Here is a 19,226-nt window from a genome sequence, read left to right on the forward strand (position 1 = left end):
AAATGTTAACTGTTAAAAAGCAATGTTATCAGCTTTTACGACTAAACATTTGCGAACAACATTTTACTGGAGAATCTGCACAAATAAAAGTCTTAGGGACCGTTCACATCGCGCCAAAAAACGCGTGGAAAACGCTAGGCTTGCCGCTTTTTCTTTCCAAAGTGCTCGGGCAGTTGCACCCCTGAGGCGTCTGCCTTTGCTAAGCAACCATGACCTGCTCTCTCCTTGAAGACGCGGAAATTTCAGCAAAGGATAAATGGATTTGCAGCTCTAAAAATCGCTTGCAGTTGCTCTGCTACTAAATTTTATTTCAAAATGGCAATCCATACAACTATGATCAGCTGTTCGTTCATCTTGGCTGAGCTTTCAGCGTTGTTACGGGAAAGGATGAAGCTGATTGGTTAGTTCTTGTCACATGACCCGCGGTGCGCTTGCGGCTCTCTGAAAAGTTGAGATGTTTTTAACTCTATGCGGTGCGGACGCGCCTGGAAAAACGGGCGGCTCGCGTCCGCGTCGCTTCCATTATGAGCGCGTATACCGCGTGCCTACATTGGAAATAACGAACTTGAGCGTGCAAAAGTCGCGATATATGAATGACCCCTCAAACAGTTCAGTAGTGCATAGTTTACAGGTTACTCTTCTTTTTTGAAGGCTCAAAGTAATGTACTCCCACATCCTGCTAAATGCGGCTGAATGCTGCAGAGACGCTGTTCGGGAAGCACGTGACATAAAACGATGCCAGCTATTGGCTATTCGCTACTTCTCCTGCTGTACTGGCTGAGTAAAACCTCCGGTGGCTCATTACTGCCACACTTTGGTCACCGCAGATTTGAAATATGCACGAAATGAGCCGCTTACGGCAAATAAAAGTTATTTAGCAACTAATCGATGACTAAATTAGTTGACAACTATTTTAATAATCGATTTTAATCGATTAAATCGATTCGTTGTTTCAGCTCTAGAAACTCCTCTTCTCGCGTCTGCCGTAGACCCTCGGCACAAACATCTCAGGTTTCTCGATGAAGACATGAGAGAAGTAAGAAAAAAAAAACTTTTTTGAACATTATCAGAACATTTTCCTTGATGTGAGTGGTGCGGATGCAGTCGCCGCCACCAACGATGAAGAGGATGCAATGCCCACTCGTTCTTCAGCGATGATTACAGAGAGTCCAGCCGAGACGAGTGGGAACAGTTCTTGCTGGAGCCATGTATTCCACCAGATGAGGATCCCATTCAGTGGTGAAACGAAAACACGAAGCGCTTCACAAAACTTATTCGCTTAGCACACCGTTATTTGTGAGTCCCGACAACGTCTGTACAGTCAGAGCGCGTTTTCTCCGCGGCCGGCCTTATTGTTAACAGACTAAGGAGCCGACTTTCCCCCCGATGTTTACATGCCCGTATTTCTTAACAAGAACATGTAAAACAATAGAAAAAAAGCAAAAAAAATTTGCTGACAGTTTCAAAGTTGTGTAGGCTACGTTCTACAATAGCCTAATTGCTGCAGGCTACTTAACGTTTTTTCTTTGACTTTTTTTTTTTTTTGCTTTTAACCTGTACTTTTGTTTGTTTGCATGCATTGTTAAAGGTTTTCAGCTACAAAACACGATGTGTAATGTTCAAGCTTATTGTGTGTAAGCTTGTTCAAAATGACTGAAACAACAAATGTTGCTGAAAAATAACGTCTGTCTCATTAAACTTAATTTAAATAAACGAATATTCGAATATTCGTTTTTTGTGAGCAAAAAAGATTCTAATGTGATATTTGCGGAAAACGCCCATCCCTAGTATGATCCGGTTTACCGCCCAGCACTAGCCTGCTGTCACTTTAAGAGCCGCATGGATCCAAATTACCATTACACGCATCTTTTCATTCTCAAGTCTTTACGTTCATTTATTACATGACAAATGAGGGTATATATGAAAAATCACCAAGCGCAACATTTTGACACACATTTTTGAGCTATAAGATGACTTTACATGTCCGAGTTGTCCGCCTCTGGGGTTAAGCTAGATCACTTCCTGAGGAGCACCGCAAGTTTCCTTTCACGCTTTTAAAACATGAATAAATATACTTTGATACATCAAGCACGTCCCATTTTGCAAATGTCATGTTACATGATTTTACTGATTTGCACGGGAAATTAGGCTTTTATGCATGAACGAAATCGCAGCGCTGCAAAAGGAGGCGGAATGGGGCGCAATTAATCATTTTATCTTGATTATTGTATTTTCATAATCGATGGAGACCAACATCAAATCATTTTTTCGATTAATTGCAAAGACTTAAAATTAAGTATAATTAAACTATGCATTCATGTGTTTTAAGGGCTAGATTTTGGCTGGAGGAATAGGCTGCGTGTGATGAGAGGTGAACGGAGCGGAAACTTTATTGTAGATGGGAAACCAATTGCTCCCTCCTGACCTTTTGTAAACCGTATTTATGACAAAGAACTGCACAGGTGCAGATATTCTAACAATCTGTCGATAACCACACCTTGTGTACTCCGTTTCTGTTTGAGTCTATTTGCGCTGCTCCGCCACGGTCTACGGATTGAAGAGCGCACTGAAAGATGGGGAGGAGGCAGGTCTGGCACAGCTTTCATATGAAATTTAAGGGGACTGACTCTGAAGTGATCGCGAATTTGTGTACAGTTTATGAAGCTAAATGCTATATCCCTGCTAAAAAAAGCCTAGCGACACCCATGCTTTTTGTGTACATTTCAGAAACCAGGACAAATATATCAATCGATTGCTCAGGCATTTAAGAGGCACCGAAATCTGCATTCTGATTTAGTTTGATTCATACCAGTTCCATTGCACCGGGTTTCGGTACCCAACCCTAGTCATTGAATTACTTAAATATTTATTTATTTATTTATAGATAATAGACAAAAGAACGCACCCTTATGAGTATTGAAATGTGCTGCGTTCTTGCAAAGTCACAGCATAAGCAGCGGCCAATGAACCATAAATATAACATTACAAACAAATGTCATAACTTATTAAAACATTTCATACTATTATACACTGTAAAAAGTAATACCTAGATCTAACTTATAAAAAGTGAGGCAAGTGGCTGCATTGGATGTTTTAAGTTGAGTCAACTTGCAGCCTTTTTCAAGTATAATAAACTCTGTAACATTACTTAATTTAAACACAACAAAATAGTTGAGTTAACTAATAATTGCTATATTACTCTGTTAGATAAACCTAATTTTCTTGGTACGGTACATGTAACGTATTTATGTGTTGCTACAAGTAACCTGTACTCATTTTAGTTAGGTTTTATGAACTTTGTTCATAGTAAATTTAACTCAAATGTGAATAAACATTTTAATTAAGTTCTGGCTATAAACTCAGAAAATAAATCTAAATGTCTATATTCTAAGCAGTACAGTAAATAACTTTACACAGACGTTATCAATAACAATTACAAATTCAATTGAAGAAGAAAAAGATGGGAAGACAGATTAAAGACAATAACATTTATTCAATGTCAACAAGTGTCACTTTTAACAGTGCCTACAAAACATAAAAAAGGATGCATGGGGTCTAATCCCACAAAGATCCTCTGATATATCTCAGAAGTATACACCAGTTTTGAGTGATATTTGAGGTTGTGGGCATAGACAAGTCCAAACAGGATGCAGCATGTTTTCTACAGGTTTGGCACACCTCTGACCATGGGCTGTCCTTCTACTGTAGGATAATCCCAATCATGTTTGGCTGATGGCACGTGTATATTTTCAGTGGGGAACTGCCAAGCTCAGCGTGCACCTCTGTTTCATCATGACTATATTGGGGAGACAAAAAAGAATCAAGAGTTTGGTCAGACAAACAGGTAATGAGATGAATATAGCAAACTGGTAGAAGACAGATAAGACACAAAGTCAAAATTGTACTTTTGTTGTTTAAGGTGATGGATACTAGGCGAATACTTTGACTAGAGCATGTGACCAGAGTGAAGTCTACCATGACTATGTCATAGAGTGTGGGTACTTTACTATCATGATCTACTGTAGCGTGAGTGTTGTCTTTTCTGGTTCAAATGATACATTACAATAAAACAATGCAATTGTCCTTGCCTGTACCCTATTGGTCATCACATTACTGTTTTAACTATCTTTCAAGAGCAAAGTAATTACCCCATATCATCACAATAGTAATAACATACAGACAGAAATTAGACAAGTAGCTTTAAGCCCAGTACATACGTGGTGGACACTGAGGTTTTCTTTTCTCTCCCCCATGTACTCAATCAGGCATCTCAGTATCACTTCTCTCCTTTTCTCCACATAGGCAGACGGATCCTGTCAAGTAAAATCTGATCAAAATTCACTGCCTGATGACAGTAGCACAAATCAGAGAACCTCTGTATTTCAACCATTCAATTGCTGTAAAAGGTTCTACTATACATACACCACTACCACTGTACTGTACAGATCTCACACTATCACCAGCATCTCACAAAATTGAGATTTAACTGACCAAGTAGGCTGTATTTATCAATATGAATCAAGCTTCTATTAGTGCAGTAGTAGGAGGCAGAAAGGTGATCATATCTGCCTTCTATTTGGTGGTTGGTACATAAAACTTACTTCAGAAATGTAATTGTATGGAGCCAACACTATTGTTTGCAATTTTACCTATGTTTTACTTACCTGGGAATAATTATAGCTGTAACTGTATCTATTCTGAAGTTTTTCTTAACTGTATGTGAAGTTTGAAGACCACAGGTAACAAAAACGCTTGGTTACCTAAAGACCAGATTAAATATGCATGTTAGAATAAGTTTAAAAACCAGTGGTAAATGTAAAATATTTAAGTAATAGGTTAAAAATAGTTTTATGGTTTTGAGCCAGTGCTATCAAATGCACTTACATCTCTGCTGCTGATAACATGAGCACCCCACGACAGCTGCATGCCCCACCGGAGACTGTTAAGATCACCTTTATTTACAGTACATAGCACTTTGAAAAAAAAAAAAAAAAAAGATTGTGTATAAGTGCTGTATTCATGCCTCTGTGTTTTAAGGCTACTTTAATTGAGTTTTGACCAATAATATAACTTTAATCGTTTGTTAGCCTTAACTTAAACTAGCATAGCCAGGTACTAATGTTAACGTATGCTGTCTAGAACTTTTACTTTACCGTTGAATGTCCAATATTAGTTTCTGTTAACTGTCACCCGTCCCCTCGGTGGGACACCTAGGTTTACTTCACTATATTACAATTAAATCCTAATCTAATCATGACAAACTATATATTGTTGGAAAGTTCTATGACTGCTAAATAGATATTTTACCATTCTTTTTTGTTTAAAAATTATAGGAAAAGTAATAGATTAATTTATGGCAAGAGTGCACCCCAAAAACCTACATTATAACAGGAGTTCTGACCTTTGTCAAAACCCTTTGTCAAAAAAGTATTTTGTTGCTTTTTCTCTATCACACTTTAGAAAACATCAGAAATTATATTTCACTTGAAAACATATCTCAAAACTCATCCTTTGAAACCCATTTTAAATTCATCTACCATGAAAATTGTACATCAAAATCATGTTACAAAATGTTTTCAGTCGTTAATTATAGGTTTGGATCATGCACTTTCAAGTCTATGTTCAAAAATGGCAGTTAACAGGTTAAGTTAATGCTAACTAACGATTAAAAGTGATATTATTGGTAATATTAAAGCCAAAGTAGTCTTAAAACATAATAGGCATGACTAAAGCACTTGTTTAATTTCATATTAACAACACGGCCTCAACTGCTGTCTGCTGATCGTTGCCTACAAGACAACACTGCTTAGCACTGTGCAGCCAACTTAGCTTGCCATGTGTGAAGGATAGCTAGCTATACAGTACAATATGCAAACCTAACTTTAGCTTCCTAGTTGAGTGAACAATTTTGCGTGACTTTACATCACCAATAAATTGGCAAAACTTGCACAACTTACCGTGTTAATCAGTCTCTGAAATTTAGATCCGATGCAGCGTGCAAACAGTTGAAGTGCCGAGGGAGCATCTGCCTGGGAAAGTCCCCGCCAGTGAAAAAGGAATAATGCCAACTTAATTTTTTTGTTTTTTATTTTAAATATTAACGTTTGATGAACACACATGCCACATTGACAGCTGCTCAAATAAATTGTCAACTCACTTTTATAACTTTTCTTGTACACAACAAACTCATACAAAAAGCTACCCAAATAAAATGCTATTGTTTTATTTAAAATATATTATATAAAAAGTGATATATTTTAAGTAAAGAGGAAGTATATTTATACTTTTTAGTATAAAACAAATAAAATAAACCAGATTACAGCTATTTAAAATATATAAAACCTACTGTGTGGGTGTAGCACTTTTTACAGTGTAGATATTATTTACATATAATTGCATATCGTTTTATTTTGCAGCATTATATGTTTAACTATGACTATTTTAAGATTAATAGTAATATGCCAATAAAAAGTACTGCAGACTTTCTACAGGTCTTATAACTATTAAAATTAAGCAAAACAAAATGATAAATGTTTACTTTCAAGAGCCACTATCATCTTTTCTTGCCCTCTTAGCAAAAAAAGCTGTGATTTTTCGACAACTGGCTTTTATAGTTAAGAAAGATAAAATCCTTTTTTGATAGACCTGATAATTATTTTAGTATAATCATATTAGGGATGGGCGTTTTCCACAAATATCACATTCGAATATTTGAGCTCACAAAAAATGAATATTCGAATATTCGTTTATTTAAATTAAGTTTAATGAGTCAGACGTTATTTTTCAGCAACATTTGTTTTCGTCATTTTGAACAAGCTTACAATAAGCTTGAACATTACACATCGTGTTTTGTAGCTGAAAACCTTTAACAATGCGTGGAAACAAACAAAAGTACAGATTAAAAGCAAAAAAAAAAAAAGTGAACAAAGAAAAAACGTAAAGCAGCCTGCAGCAATTAGGCTATTGTACAGAATGTAGCTTACACTTAACTTTTAAACTGTCAGGAAATCTTTTTGCTTTTTTTCTATTGTTTTACATGTTCTTGTTAAGAAATACGGGCATGTAAACATGATCGGGGGAAAGTCGGCTCCTAGTCTGTTAACAATAAGGCCGGCCGTGGAGAAAACGCGCTCTGACGACACAGACGTTGGCGGGACTCACAAATAACGGTGTGCTAAGCGAATACGTTTTGTGAAGCGCTTCGTGTTTTCGTTTCACCACTGAATGGGATCCTCATCTGGTGGAATATGTGGCTCCAGCAAGAACTGTTCCCACTCGTCTCGGCTGGACTCTCTGTAATCATCGCTGGAGAACTGGCTCAGCCTTTTCCAACGAGTGGGCATTGCATCCTCTTCATCGTGGCGACTGCATCCGCACCACTCGCATCAAGGAAAATGTTCTGATAATGTTCAAAAAAGTTTTTTTTTTCTTACTACTTTCATGTTTTCATCGAGAAACCTGAGATGTTTGTGCCGAGGGTCTAGGGCAGACGCGAGAAGAGGAGTTTTCACTGCATTCTCCAAGTTAGCGGTGTTTATTCGTTGCTTGAGAGATGCCGCAACAATGTTCTTGAATTCGGTCACTTTCTGTGATTTTCCACGCCATATTTGAAGTACTGTAGAAGACCGCGGTTCTTTTAGGGGGCGTTAACATATCGCGTCTTTTGCGTGCTCAAGTTCGTTATTTCCAATGTAGGCGCGCGGTATGCGCGCTCCTACTGGAAGCGACGCGGTTGCGATGCGCACGCGGTGCGACGTGGTCCCGTTTTTTCCAGGCGCGTCCGCACAGCATCGAGTTAAAAACATCTAAACTTTCAGAATGCCGCAAGCGCACCGCAGGTCATGTGACAAGAACTAAACATTCAGCTTCATCCTTTCCTGTAACAACGTTGAAAGCTCAGCCAAGATGAAGGAACAGCTGATCATAGCTGTATATGAAATATACATTTTGAAATAAATTTAGTAGCAGAGCTACTGAAAGCGATTTTTTTTTGTGCTGCAAATCCATTTATCCTTTGCTGAACTTTCCGCGTCTTCATGGAGAGAACACGTCGCCTCAGGAGCGCTTCTGCCCAAGCGCTTTGGAAAGAAGGAGAAAGCGGAGCGCATAGCCTTTTCCACGCCTTATTAAGCGCGATATGTGAATGGCCCCTTAATCATTCATTAATTATTTTTTGCTTGCATACACCTTCAAATATGCCGTGGAGAATCACAGAAAGTGACCAAATTAGGTTTTATTGTGAACTTTTTTTTTTTTTGCGAAATTCGAATATCATTTTTATTTATCGAATAATTAGAGCAGAACGAATATTCGAATGTTCGACTATCCGTGCACATGCCTAAATCATATCAATTTAAAACTTTACATTAAAAGGTGTAATAGTGTATTTTTTTACCATATAAAATTTAATAAAATTAGCAGCTAGCTATAGCAACAGATCTAGTTTCATCTCACTCCAGTCTAACTTTAAATTATTTTATAGGTAATTTACTACACATTGCCATAGGCCTATACATACTGTGGATTATTAAGGCTAAATTTTACTTAACACTCTTGCCAAATGGGGTAAGCACACTTACTTTCTCATTTCAGATGTGTATGTTCTAAGTAGTAATGATTTGTTATACACCGATTCAGACACTGACGGGCAGACCAATTGCTTTAACCGTTCATTAAAATGAATCGGCTCAAAGGAGTCATTAGGTCACAAATCAGACTTTAGCTGACGTGTTGTGTGGGAATCCTGGCTGTTAGGACATTGCGAAAGATTTGTCAACACACACACACACACACACACACAAAACACCTCATAACTGTATAGATTTTTTTTTTATATGGTGCTGAATTATTTTTGGTCCCAATTTTATTATTATTATTATTATTATTATTAATCAATATCACTAGTGGTCCACTGTATGAAGAATTTTTTGGGTATAATATGTCGCAGTTCATTTTATTTTGCTATACTCACCTGCATAAATGTATTATAGTGTCCTGCACCTACTTATAAAAAAATATATCTGGTGTCTGAATAATTGCTGGTTTGACTCTGCATTAATTCTTGTTAAATCTACAAAGTAATTCAGTCAAGAGCAGTGTGTGATTTTTCTTTCTTTCATTTTCTTTGATTAACATTACAGCAGCTATATAGCTAAATTAGGCGCGGTCACTTTAAGAGACAATATATCCATCCAATATAATACACGTCAAAAAAAATTCTAAACTTTTTACTTTCACTTAAGACATAACCGACAGTTTTTTTTTTGAACATACTTTCCAAGACGTTATGAATTTGACGGTGTTTGTATTTGACGGTACAAGAGCAAAATAAGGCAAATTCAGTGTTCAAGCATTTTGAGACGCCTCTCTGAGTTTTTTTTTCTTCATTGGAACAGATTTGTGGAAATTAAGCATTACATCACTTTCTTACCAATGGATCCTCTGCAGTGAATGGGTGCAGTCAAAATGAGTTCATGCAGTTAATAAAAAGATCTCAATAATTCACAAATAATCCACACAACTGTGGTCCATAAATTAACATCTTGTAAAGCGAAAAGCTGCATGTTTATAAGAAACAAATCCAGCATTTAAGACATTTTTAACTACAAACCATTGCTTGCAGCTAAAATGTGAGTTCTCTGACTGTAAATTTGCTTTCTCCAGTGAAAAGGTAATTTCATCTAGGGCTGGGTATCGTTCAAATTTTTTTAATACCGATTCCTGGATGATTAATTTTTTTCAATTTTATGAAATGGTTTTATATTTCAATTAATTATTTCAATTATTTTACCTAAAAAAAAAAAAAAAAAAAAAATTGTTTTTATTTTTTCAGTTTATTGATGTTTTAACAGACTCAAATCTCCTGAGCTACTGCACAAAGGAACAAAAAAGCACAAAGAAGCAAAATGTAACCAATATGATAAATCAGTGCAAACAGTTATTAATAATAACATCTTTTAGGTTACATTTATACTAGTGCGTTTTTGTTTTAAAACTTATAGCTTAGACATAATCATAATTTCAATTAATTTTCCACTGATTTACTGATGAACATTAGCCGCTTCCAGCACTGTCTGCCTGTGTTTTTCTCTTCTGTGAAGCCATCATTTAAAAATATTTTGGTTTGCAGTAACAGTAAATAAAAAAAAAAAAAAAGGGTCGGTAGGCAGGTGTATATATATATATATATATATATATATATATATTAGTGCTGTCAACGTTAACGCATTAACACATGCGATTAATTTTTGTCTGGTTTAACGTGTCAAAATATTTAACGCAATTAACGCAGCATCCGTATTTTCTGCCATCCGTTGGCTAGCTTTACATTATATGATCATGCTCTTATTCATTTAAATGCTTTTAAACATTTCAAGCACGGCAAGACAAAAGAGAATGCGCTGTCTGTAAATGCCCTTATGTGACACATACACACGTAGGCTACACACACACACACACACAATGCATAGACAGGGCGCCAGAATCCAGTTCTCTTAAGCGCTTGAACTAACAATAAACATCCCAAAGTGCCAGTTTTGTCGATTATTCTCATAGGAGCGATCTTAAATGATTTATATAAAGTCTAAAATGAACAAAAAGAGTTGTGAGAGAATGAGGCGAGATCCATAGACAGTATATAAACTGTGAGATCCGCGTGTCTGTCTGCTCTTAAAGGGACAGCAGCCAAAAAAGCTTCCTGTCAGTAAAGTTAAAGAACAAAGGGAACAGAGAAAATGACTCGCTGCTCTTGACTAAATAACTTTTGTAGCTTTAATAAGGATTAACTATTTAATTTATAGTTTATGCAGTGCAGACTGCATATAACTTTGATAACTTTATTAAATTTCTGTATATTTCCTAACTGTTAAGACAGGAAGGGCAGGAGTAAACATGACATTTATTATGGGTTTATGTTAGCATTGTTTTAAGTTTACTTAAATTAAAAACTGTTATATTTTTGAAGCCTAATAATAAATGTAAAAAAATAGAAAAAAATCAGTAGCTGTATTAATATCAGTAATACTGGCCTTCATTCATAAAAAGATGCCATTTAAACAAGTATTTAAAATATACTGTCTTTATGTTGTTTCTACATTAATTTGATTAACTGTGAAATTATTACATTAAAAAATATATTAAAAACGTACAAAAACATTTCTTTTTTTATTGCGATTAATTGTGATTAATCACAGAAAAAATGTGTGACTAATCTAGTTAAAGTTTTTAATCGATTGACAGCACTGATATATATATATATATATATATATATATATATATATATATATATATATATATATATATATATATATATATATATATATATATATATATATATATATATTTAATTAATTAATTATTTTTTTTTTTAAGTTTCAATGTAAAAGAAAAAAAAAGTACAATTTTGGTGATTGTGATTTACGTAGGTATGAATTAAAAAAAAATTGCATATCGTGACATCACTGACTGGGTCTTCAACCAGTGCCATTTTGATGCAGGCTATATAGACCACAAACAAATTGAAATCTTTGTCAAAAAAATGTTTATTGCATGAATTTCAGGTGAGAAGAAAAAAAATGAGGTACTGTTATACTGTTTTACTTGCATCCACCGCTAGGTGTCAATGCAACCTACAAATGAGAGACCGTTTACTTTGCTTTCTTGGGTTGTCACTTTGAAAAAAATCCTGTTTGATTTGAGACAAGTGTTCATTGAATTGATTGTAAAATCGATTTTGCATGTCTAAATATGTTTTATATGGCAAATAACACCAAATATAGGTAAATCCACGGACAACAGGCAGGACGAATGTAAAGATTCAATATATTGGTAAAGGCCAATATTTCTGATGATTTATTGGCGTCAAGTTTTGTGCACAATAACAAACAGGAGTGCAACATTCTCGAAAAACAATAAGCAGAGTGGACTGCCATAATGCAAAACATTTACTGCAGGCTTCAACATGGCTGTGTTAACGATTAGAAATGTCAACAACAACAAAAAATCGCATACGTTTGCGATTCTAGCCCGAATCTGTATCTGTATGCATGAGACTGAATACCGGCAGATTTCACATTTATGTTGTAAAAAGAGAAACATTGTGCAGAAGTATTATTTGCTGTTATGCGTGTGTCCGAAGCTGCAGCTGCTGTGTGACGCGTGTTCCAAAAAAAAAGAAAGAAAACTGGACGCGCTCCGAGAGAAGGCCGTTAAAAACAATTTCCTATTTTCATTTTCGAAACTTGTGTTGGTTGGTCCAATCGATTCGTGCAATAGATTTTCTAAGTTTTAGACTAGACGGTAGAAGGGATGGTAAAAGATCTGGGCACCGTTTTTACAGAACTTCGTGCCACGCGGTGTCGATGTGTTTTAATGAAATTTTTAGATGTATTATGGTGCCCGAACCTGTATGACTTTGAACAGTGACCGCGAACACTTTGTTTACTGCAGCCGCAGCCATCATTACCAAGCGCGAACTGTTAACTCTTACAGTGAATTTGAATCTATGTAAACATAGATGACGTCACAGGTTTTTTTTTTAAAGAACGTAGTGTTTGTATGTAGGTCTAGGCAATTTATATTAGGGCTGCAACTAACGATTATTTTGATAATAGATTAATCTGTCGATTATTTTTACGATTAATCGATTAATCGGTTTATGTACTTATATTTTAGTTTTTTCCATTTTTCCCCCAAGTAAATTATTAATAAATGGCCTTTATCATTCAGCATAGATTTAAGAGATTTTAACCATTTTGCACTGTCATATCCTCATCAAAAATATACCTGGAGTTGTTTTGTGTTAGTAATCCTTTGTCGAACTCTTCTGCAATCAGAACACTGACCCATACTCTAGCAAATTTCACAAGATTTCAAATAATGTTTTCACCATGGCAGTCCTTAGAGCTCCTAAAGTAGTTTAACATCCTGAACAAAGCTTATTAAGGAATCTTTCCGAACATATTTTCACGAAGAATAAGGATAAAACAGAATAAAATTGCAGTACATTGTATTTTATTATTTACTGGGAAAAAGCTTTATAGCTTTTGCTGTGAAATTGTAAACAATCCTTCAAAAAAAGTGCCAATGGCATGAAACCTGAATGGAACTCACAATTTAAAGTAAAATCCATCAGAAGGTTGTCCAGAAAAAAAAAAAAGGACACACACAAAAAACCTGCTGTGTGAAAAAGAGCAGTGAATAATACTTAGAAAAAAAAGTGCATTTCAAATATCTACATTTACCTCTCTCATTCAGTCATAATTAGGCTGCACGACTGAATTTTGAACTGTTAAACGACAAACTGATCACAGAACATGTTTGTAAAGCTTTAAATGTTAACTGTTAAAAAGCAATGTTATCAGCTTTTATGACTAAACATTTGCAAACAACATTGTACTGGAGAATCTGCACAAATGAAAGTCTTAGGGGCCGTTCACAAATCGCGCCTAAAAACGCGTGGAAAACGCTAGGCGCACCGCTTTCTCCTTCTTTCCAAAGCGCTCGCGCAGAAGCGCCCCTGAGGCGTCTGCCTTTGCTAAGCAACCATGACGTGCTCTCTCCTTGAAGACGCGGAAATTTCAGCAAAGGATAAATGGATTTGCAGCTCAAAAAATCGCTTGCAGTAGCTCTGCTACTAAATTTATTTCAAAATGGAAATCCATATACAACTATGATCAGCTGTTCCTTTCATCTTGACTGAGCTTTTAACGTTGTTACGGGAAAGGATGAAGCTGATTGGTTAGTTCTTGTCACATGACCCGCGGTGCGGTTGCTGCATTCTGAAAAGTTGAGATGTTTTTAACTCGATGCGGTGCGGTGTTGGAAATAACGAACTTGAGCGCGCAAAAGACGCGATATGTGAACGTCCCCTTAAACAGTGCAGTAGTGCAGGTTACTCTTCTTTTTTTAAAGGCTCAATGTAAAGTACTCCCACATCACGCTGAATGCTGCAGACATAGACATCATATGATGTCTATGGCTGCAGAGACGCTGTTCGGGAAGCACGTGACATAAAACAAGGCCAGCTATTGGCTATTCGCTACTTCTCCTGTTGTACTGGCTGAGTAAAACCTCCGGTGGCTCATTACTGCCACACTTTGGTCACCGCAGATTTGAAATATGCACGAAATGAGCCGCTTACGGCAAATAAAAGTTATTTAGCAACGAATCGATGACTAAATTAGTTGACAACTATTTTAATAATCGATTTTAATCGATTAAATCGATTCGTTGTTTCAGCTCTAATTTATATATTTACAATACTTACTAAAATATAATTAATATTATTTTATTGCTTTTGTATTAGTTGTTTGAAGAGTAAAATATGTTGAATGTGTGACTTGAGGATATGTTTTCACCAAATGTTTATTTTTGAGTTAACTTTTGTTCCAATTACAAATAATATGAATGCATTTACTTAACAGATGTATTCTTTGGATTTTGTGGGGTTCCAGAATGGTGAAGGACATGTTTTAATGAGTGAATCATATCCTTAGTTAATGGAGTTTTTTTTTTCCAAGTGAGGTCTGATGTTTGGTCCTGGTAGAAATGCGTTTTGGTGTTGAGAGGCTGAATTACTGAAGAGGGGTCTGGTGGAGTGATCAAAAGTGGAATGGAGGGGCATGGAGCCATTAGTAACATCAAAGTGTCTGTTGGCGAGAAAGGGAGAGAGAGATTGCATGAAAATAAGGTGCAGACTCACTCATAAACGCCTAAAAAGCCCTGAAAAGCACTTCATCATCTAGATCTGTTAGCGTCGGCTACAGTATGATGCCTGTTGCTGTTATCGAGGTAGCGTCTGAACATATTTATTTATCTATTCACCGCTAACGAGTGTAGGATAGCAAACCGCTTCTTCCCTCCACTGGGGATGAATCTCTGTGATTAAACTGATCAGTGCCATCACTCAATGTAGCGAAGAGACGCTTTAGGGTAGCATCAAACCAAATTAGACAGATGATGGTGTCGTTTGGTATCAGACACCACGCATTTGCTCCCTGCATTGGCTCTGTGCACTGAAGTTGCTAGCTACACTCTGATCTACTGCTTGTGTTTAATTAATTTTACATCATTGTCATTGCTGATTATCTCAGCGTGTTGCTCTCCTTCTCACTGAGATAATGTGCAGTGGGTGGCATTGGTGAGAAATATTCCCGAAGATAACTGCAGCTAATTCACCCGCCCCTCGAAAAAAAGGGGGCACGGCCCCTAAAAATAAACCACCCACCTTTTCAGCCAACACTGACATCTCAATCGCCCATCTTCTCCCCGTTGCACCCACAGGCAGAGGGAGAGAAAACAGCTTTCTGATAAATCTAATCTAATTAGGAAATCATTATCTGTGTGATGCGGGGGCCCACCACCTCGATATAAATCGACGGCAAGTAAACTGTCTCCCCAGACACTCTGTTCGTTAGGCATGGTAAATGAGAAGCTGACAGTCTTCTAATGAAAGTCTGCATACAATAAGGAAGCTATAACTGATCATAAACAAAGTTAACAGGGCTAAGGTGGGTGTTTGAGAAAGTTCTGAAAGCTTTTGAACTTTTGTTCAGTTCAGGCTGGTCTTTTGAGGCCATTAGAAGGTATGTATAAGACCACTGTGCCTTATAGATTTGTTGTGAAGTTTGTGCAGTGCTACCCTTTATTATAGTCTGCAGAACTATAATGGTGATGGAAAAACTTCCGGGGATGGAGTAGTGATAATAATGATAATACGATGTTATTAATTATAATAATAATAATAATTAATAATAACAACATATAATATTATTATGAAAAAATAATGCAATATGAGGGGGGAATCAGTGTTTTTGCCACAGTCTGTGATTTTGTGCTTTTTATAATTCAGTGATTTTTAAGATTTTTTGTTTGAAACATTTATTTCTGTAATGTAATATTTACAATTTTTACTTTTTTATAAAACCGTAATTGTTTTTTGTTTTTATATATTTTAAAACGTTGAATTTCAGGAGTTATTAAGGCAGTCTTTAGTGTCACATGATCGTTCAGAATCTTTATAATATGCTGATTAGTTCTCATGGAAACATTTATTTTTATTATTATTATTATCACAGTTATGATTCTTAATGTTTTTTTTTGGAAACTGTGATACATTTTTAAAGTTTTCAGGATCAGCATTTTTTTTTGATGTATAGAAAGAACAAAAGAACAGCGTTTATTTGAAATCGAAATCTTTTGTAACATTGTAAATTACTTGCCCCAGAGCTTTGAATGGTAGTGTATGTTCTTTATGCTTATTTAAATGGAGAAAAAAAATCAACAGACTAATCATTATCTCTGAGCCAGTCTCACTCAACTCTCACAAATGTCTCCTCTTCTTTTAGCTGGACAGATTTCCCAGTATCCGGATCCCTGGCTGTAAAAAGGAACGGCCACCCCTCTCCCACATGTCAAAGCATTCCTCTTCTGGTGACTGGTCCACTTCCTCTGAATTTGAGGAGCTTTCTACAAAGATTACATCAGAGAAGGAAATCCTTGCCCTCTTTGAAAAAATGATGGTAAGATAAGATGCATAAAAGTACATCAATTGTGTTGTAAAACGCATACATAAATGGAAATAAACATTCTGTGAGAGTGGGGGATTTGTTGCTCTGCATTCATGCTATTGTACACGTCTACTTAATGTGGACATGTATAAAACCAGGTAATTATTTTTCCTACTCAGTGACCTTTATCAACCTTCCAACCACAATAATCACTAGAGGTTTATTTGCAATTATGTTTTGAGGAAACACAACCTTTTCATAATGAAATGGATTGTTATGGGTCACTGACCTCAATCAGTTTGTATTCATAGTAGGACGAGGAAATACACACTCAAACACTTAATCACTATCACGTATTGGACACATGTCATACGGTCACTGACAAATGTTTGCAAGGAGCTTAGTTTGTTGTAAATAAAAGAAAATACAGAAAAATAAAATCATCCCTACAATATAGTTTGCCCATAATGCCCATTATCATATCTAATAAGCATTTATAACAAAAATAATTTTATAGTAAACCTGTTCGCTGTTAAATAATTTTTAATGCACTTTAATTTAAATGTAAAAAGTTTTACTTTACAAACATTTTGACCTTTCTCAATCACTCAGGTTTCTGAAAAAAATCTCTCTCTCTCTCTCTCTCTCTCTCTCTCTCTCTCTCTATATATATATATATATATGCGCATATGCGCGCGCCTACGCACGCGCATGCACATGCGCACACACACACACACACACACACACACACAAAAAACTTTTATACACTTTTCAGTATCAAAACAATTCTGCAGCTGTTGGAAGTTAACTGACTTCCATTGCACTTGTCCCAGATTCATCTAGCACATCCATTTCATAAAATTTCTCACAAGTATAATTTAAAAACATTGTACAGTTCTCCGTTGCGTTAGTGCTATTGTATGGAGGTCCCCGTTGGTGCCCTTTCTAAGAGTGGAGGTGGTGTTGGCAGTTGAGCAGCGTCTTCGAGCGCAGGATTGAGTGACAGGAGAAGCCACTGCTGGGAAGAGAAGGAAGAGTGAGGATAACGTGGGAAGAGACGCAGTCATTAGTCATGGCAAGTACGAGTTTAGATACATGAGCATGCCAGCAGAGGTGACAGGGCCAATGGTGGTAATGAATGCATTTCTGCTCTGAGCCCTGTCCGCACCTATCCCAGCATCCTCCTCTCTCTTTCTCTCTCTCACACACAAGGACTGCATCACGCCTGTGAACCCATCAGTGAAATCCTAAACGGCTCTGCTGATCTCTCATCTCAGAAAAGGGAAGAAAGGGAGAGCACTGTGGCGAAAGGGAAATAAGACTGGAGGACACTAGGACTGTTGCTAATCAATTTTGTTCTGTTTGCGTTGAGATTTCTGTGCCCATTTTATCTGTTGATGGTAGTTGTAAACTGTCCATGGATGCACCCTAGTTTTTTTCTCTGTCTTTGTCAGAGATAGTGAGTTTGAGAAGTGCAGTGCGCTAGTTTGTTTTGGCACAAGATGTGTTGCTTCAGTAATCTGGGAAGTAAAATTGCCAAATATACCTGCCAATGTCTGTCTTAGCAGTACAACAGGTTCAGATTTATGAACATGCTCATTTCTGTTTCACTGTTAATTTCTACTCTTTTTAGGAATTGGCCCATTAGATTTTCTTATTTTCTTTCAAAAGATCTCCCAAAACTGCATACAAAAATGTGTCCAAATAGAAAACAGATGTTTAAAATAGCCAATCATATAACAATTGAGCAAAAACTGCCCTTTATTCATTTAATCAAAAACACTTAATGACTCCTGTCGCAAACTAGGGGATATTTTTAGATTCAGCTTTAACCCTCGGAAACCCAGCATAGCCGCAGAATTGCAATTTTTCAAAACTTCAGGAAATATATGGAAAAACTACACAACAGTAGCTGACACTCTGAAATATGTAAACCTGGACCACAAATCCAGTCATAAGGGTCAATTTTTTCTTTACCGAAATTGAGATTTATACATCACCCTGAATAAAGCTAAATAAGTTTTCCATTGATGTATGGTTTGTTAGGATAAGACAATATTTGGCCGAGATGCAACTATTTGAAAATCTGGAATCTGAGGGTGTAAAAAAATCTAAATACTAAATACTGAGAAAATCGCCTTTTAAAGTTGTCCAAATGAAGTTCTAAGTAATGCATAGTATTAATAAAAAATTAAGTTTGTATATATTTACAATAGGAAATTTACAAAATATCTTCGTGGAACATGATCTTTACATTTTTGGCATAAAAGAAAAATCTATAATTTTGGTGGTAAAAAGATTGCGTATAACTGCCACAGCTACCTAGTAGTACAAAAAGGGGTCCTTTTGGAACACCGTTGAGACATATTAATCGATTAAAGCGTTAAAAATATTAGAAAAGGTGTGTAGTGATGAGAAAAAGCTTATATGCCCTAAAATATTGAATGTGACTTCATTTGAGACCATTTTTAAAGAGTAACTAAACCCTAAACCAACTTTTTTTTAGTTAATGATCTGTAAGAATGGGGCTTTATTAGTGCTGTTCATTGATTCGAGTAACTTTTTTGACATTTGAGTATAAAGTCTTAATTCTACAATATATGGTGTAAAAACGTCTCAGTGCTGCCCTCTTCAGGTTAACCGGTGGCTACTGCAGTTGACTTTTCCTATTGGATGTTGCGGTGGCAAGTGACGTAATCGGTGGCAGGTGATGTAAGC

The 19,226-nt window shown here is 36.2% G+C and overlaps 1 protein-coding gene and 1 long non-coding RNA gene across 2 annotated transcripts in view; one reads left to right on the forward strand and one right to left on the reverse strand.

Annotated features, from left to right (window-relative positions):
* The window catches only part of LOC132119590 (protein diaphanous homolog 3-like), a 312,651-nt gene that overhangs the window by 39,163 nt on the left and 254,262 nt on the right, over positions 1-19,226 (forward strand). Inside the window, exon 3 of the mRNA XM_059529685.1 lies at positions 16,347-16,520. Coding sequence (XP_059385668.1) covers positions 16,347-16,520 — 174 coding nt within the window. The remainder of the gene's footprint in view (positions 1-16,346; positions 16,521-19,226) is intronic.
* LOC132119074 (uncharacterized) lies at positions 4,229-6,135 on the reverse strand. Its single transcript, XR_009426109.1, has 4 exons — positions 5,958-6,135; positions 4,885-4,939; positions 4,735-4,760; positions 4,229-4,327 (listed from the first exon to the last, which is right to left on the reverse strand). It is a non-coding gene; the product is annotated as an uncharacterized LOC132119074 (long non-coding RNA).

This window comes from Carassius carassius, chromosome 38, assembly GCF_963082965.1.
Source record: "Carassius carassius chromosome 38, fCarCar2.1, whole genome shotgun sequence".
NCBI lineage: Eukaryota > Metazoa > Chordata > Actinopteri > Cypriniformes > Cyprinidae > Carassius > Carassius carassius.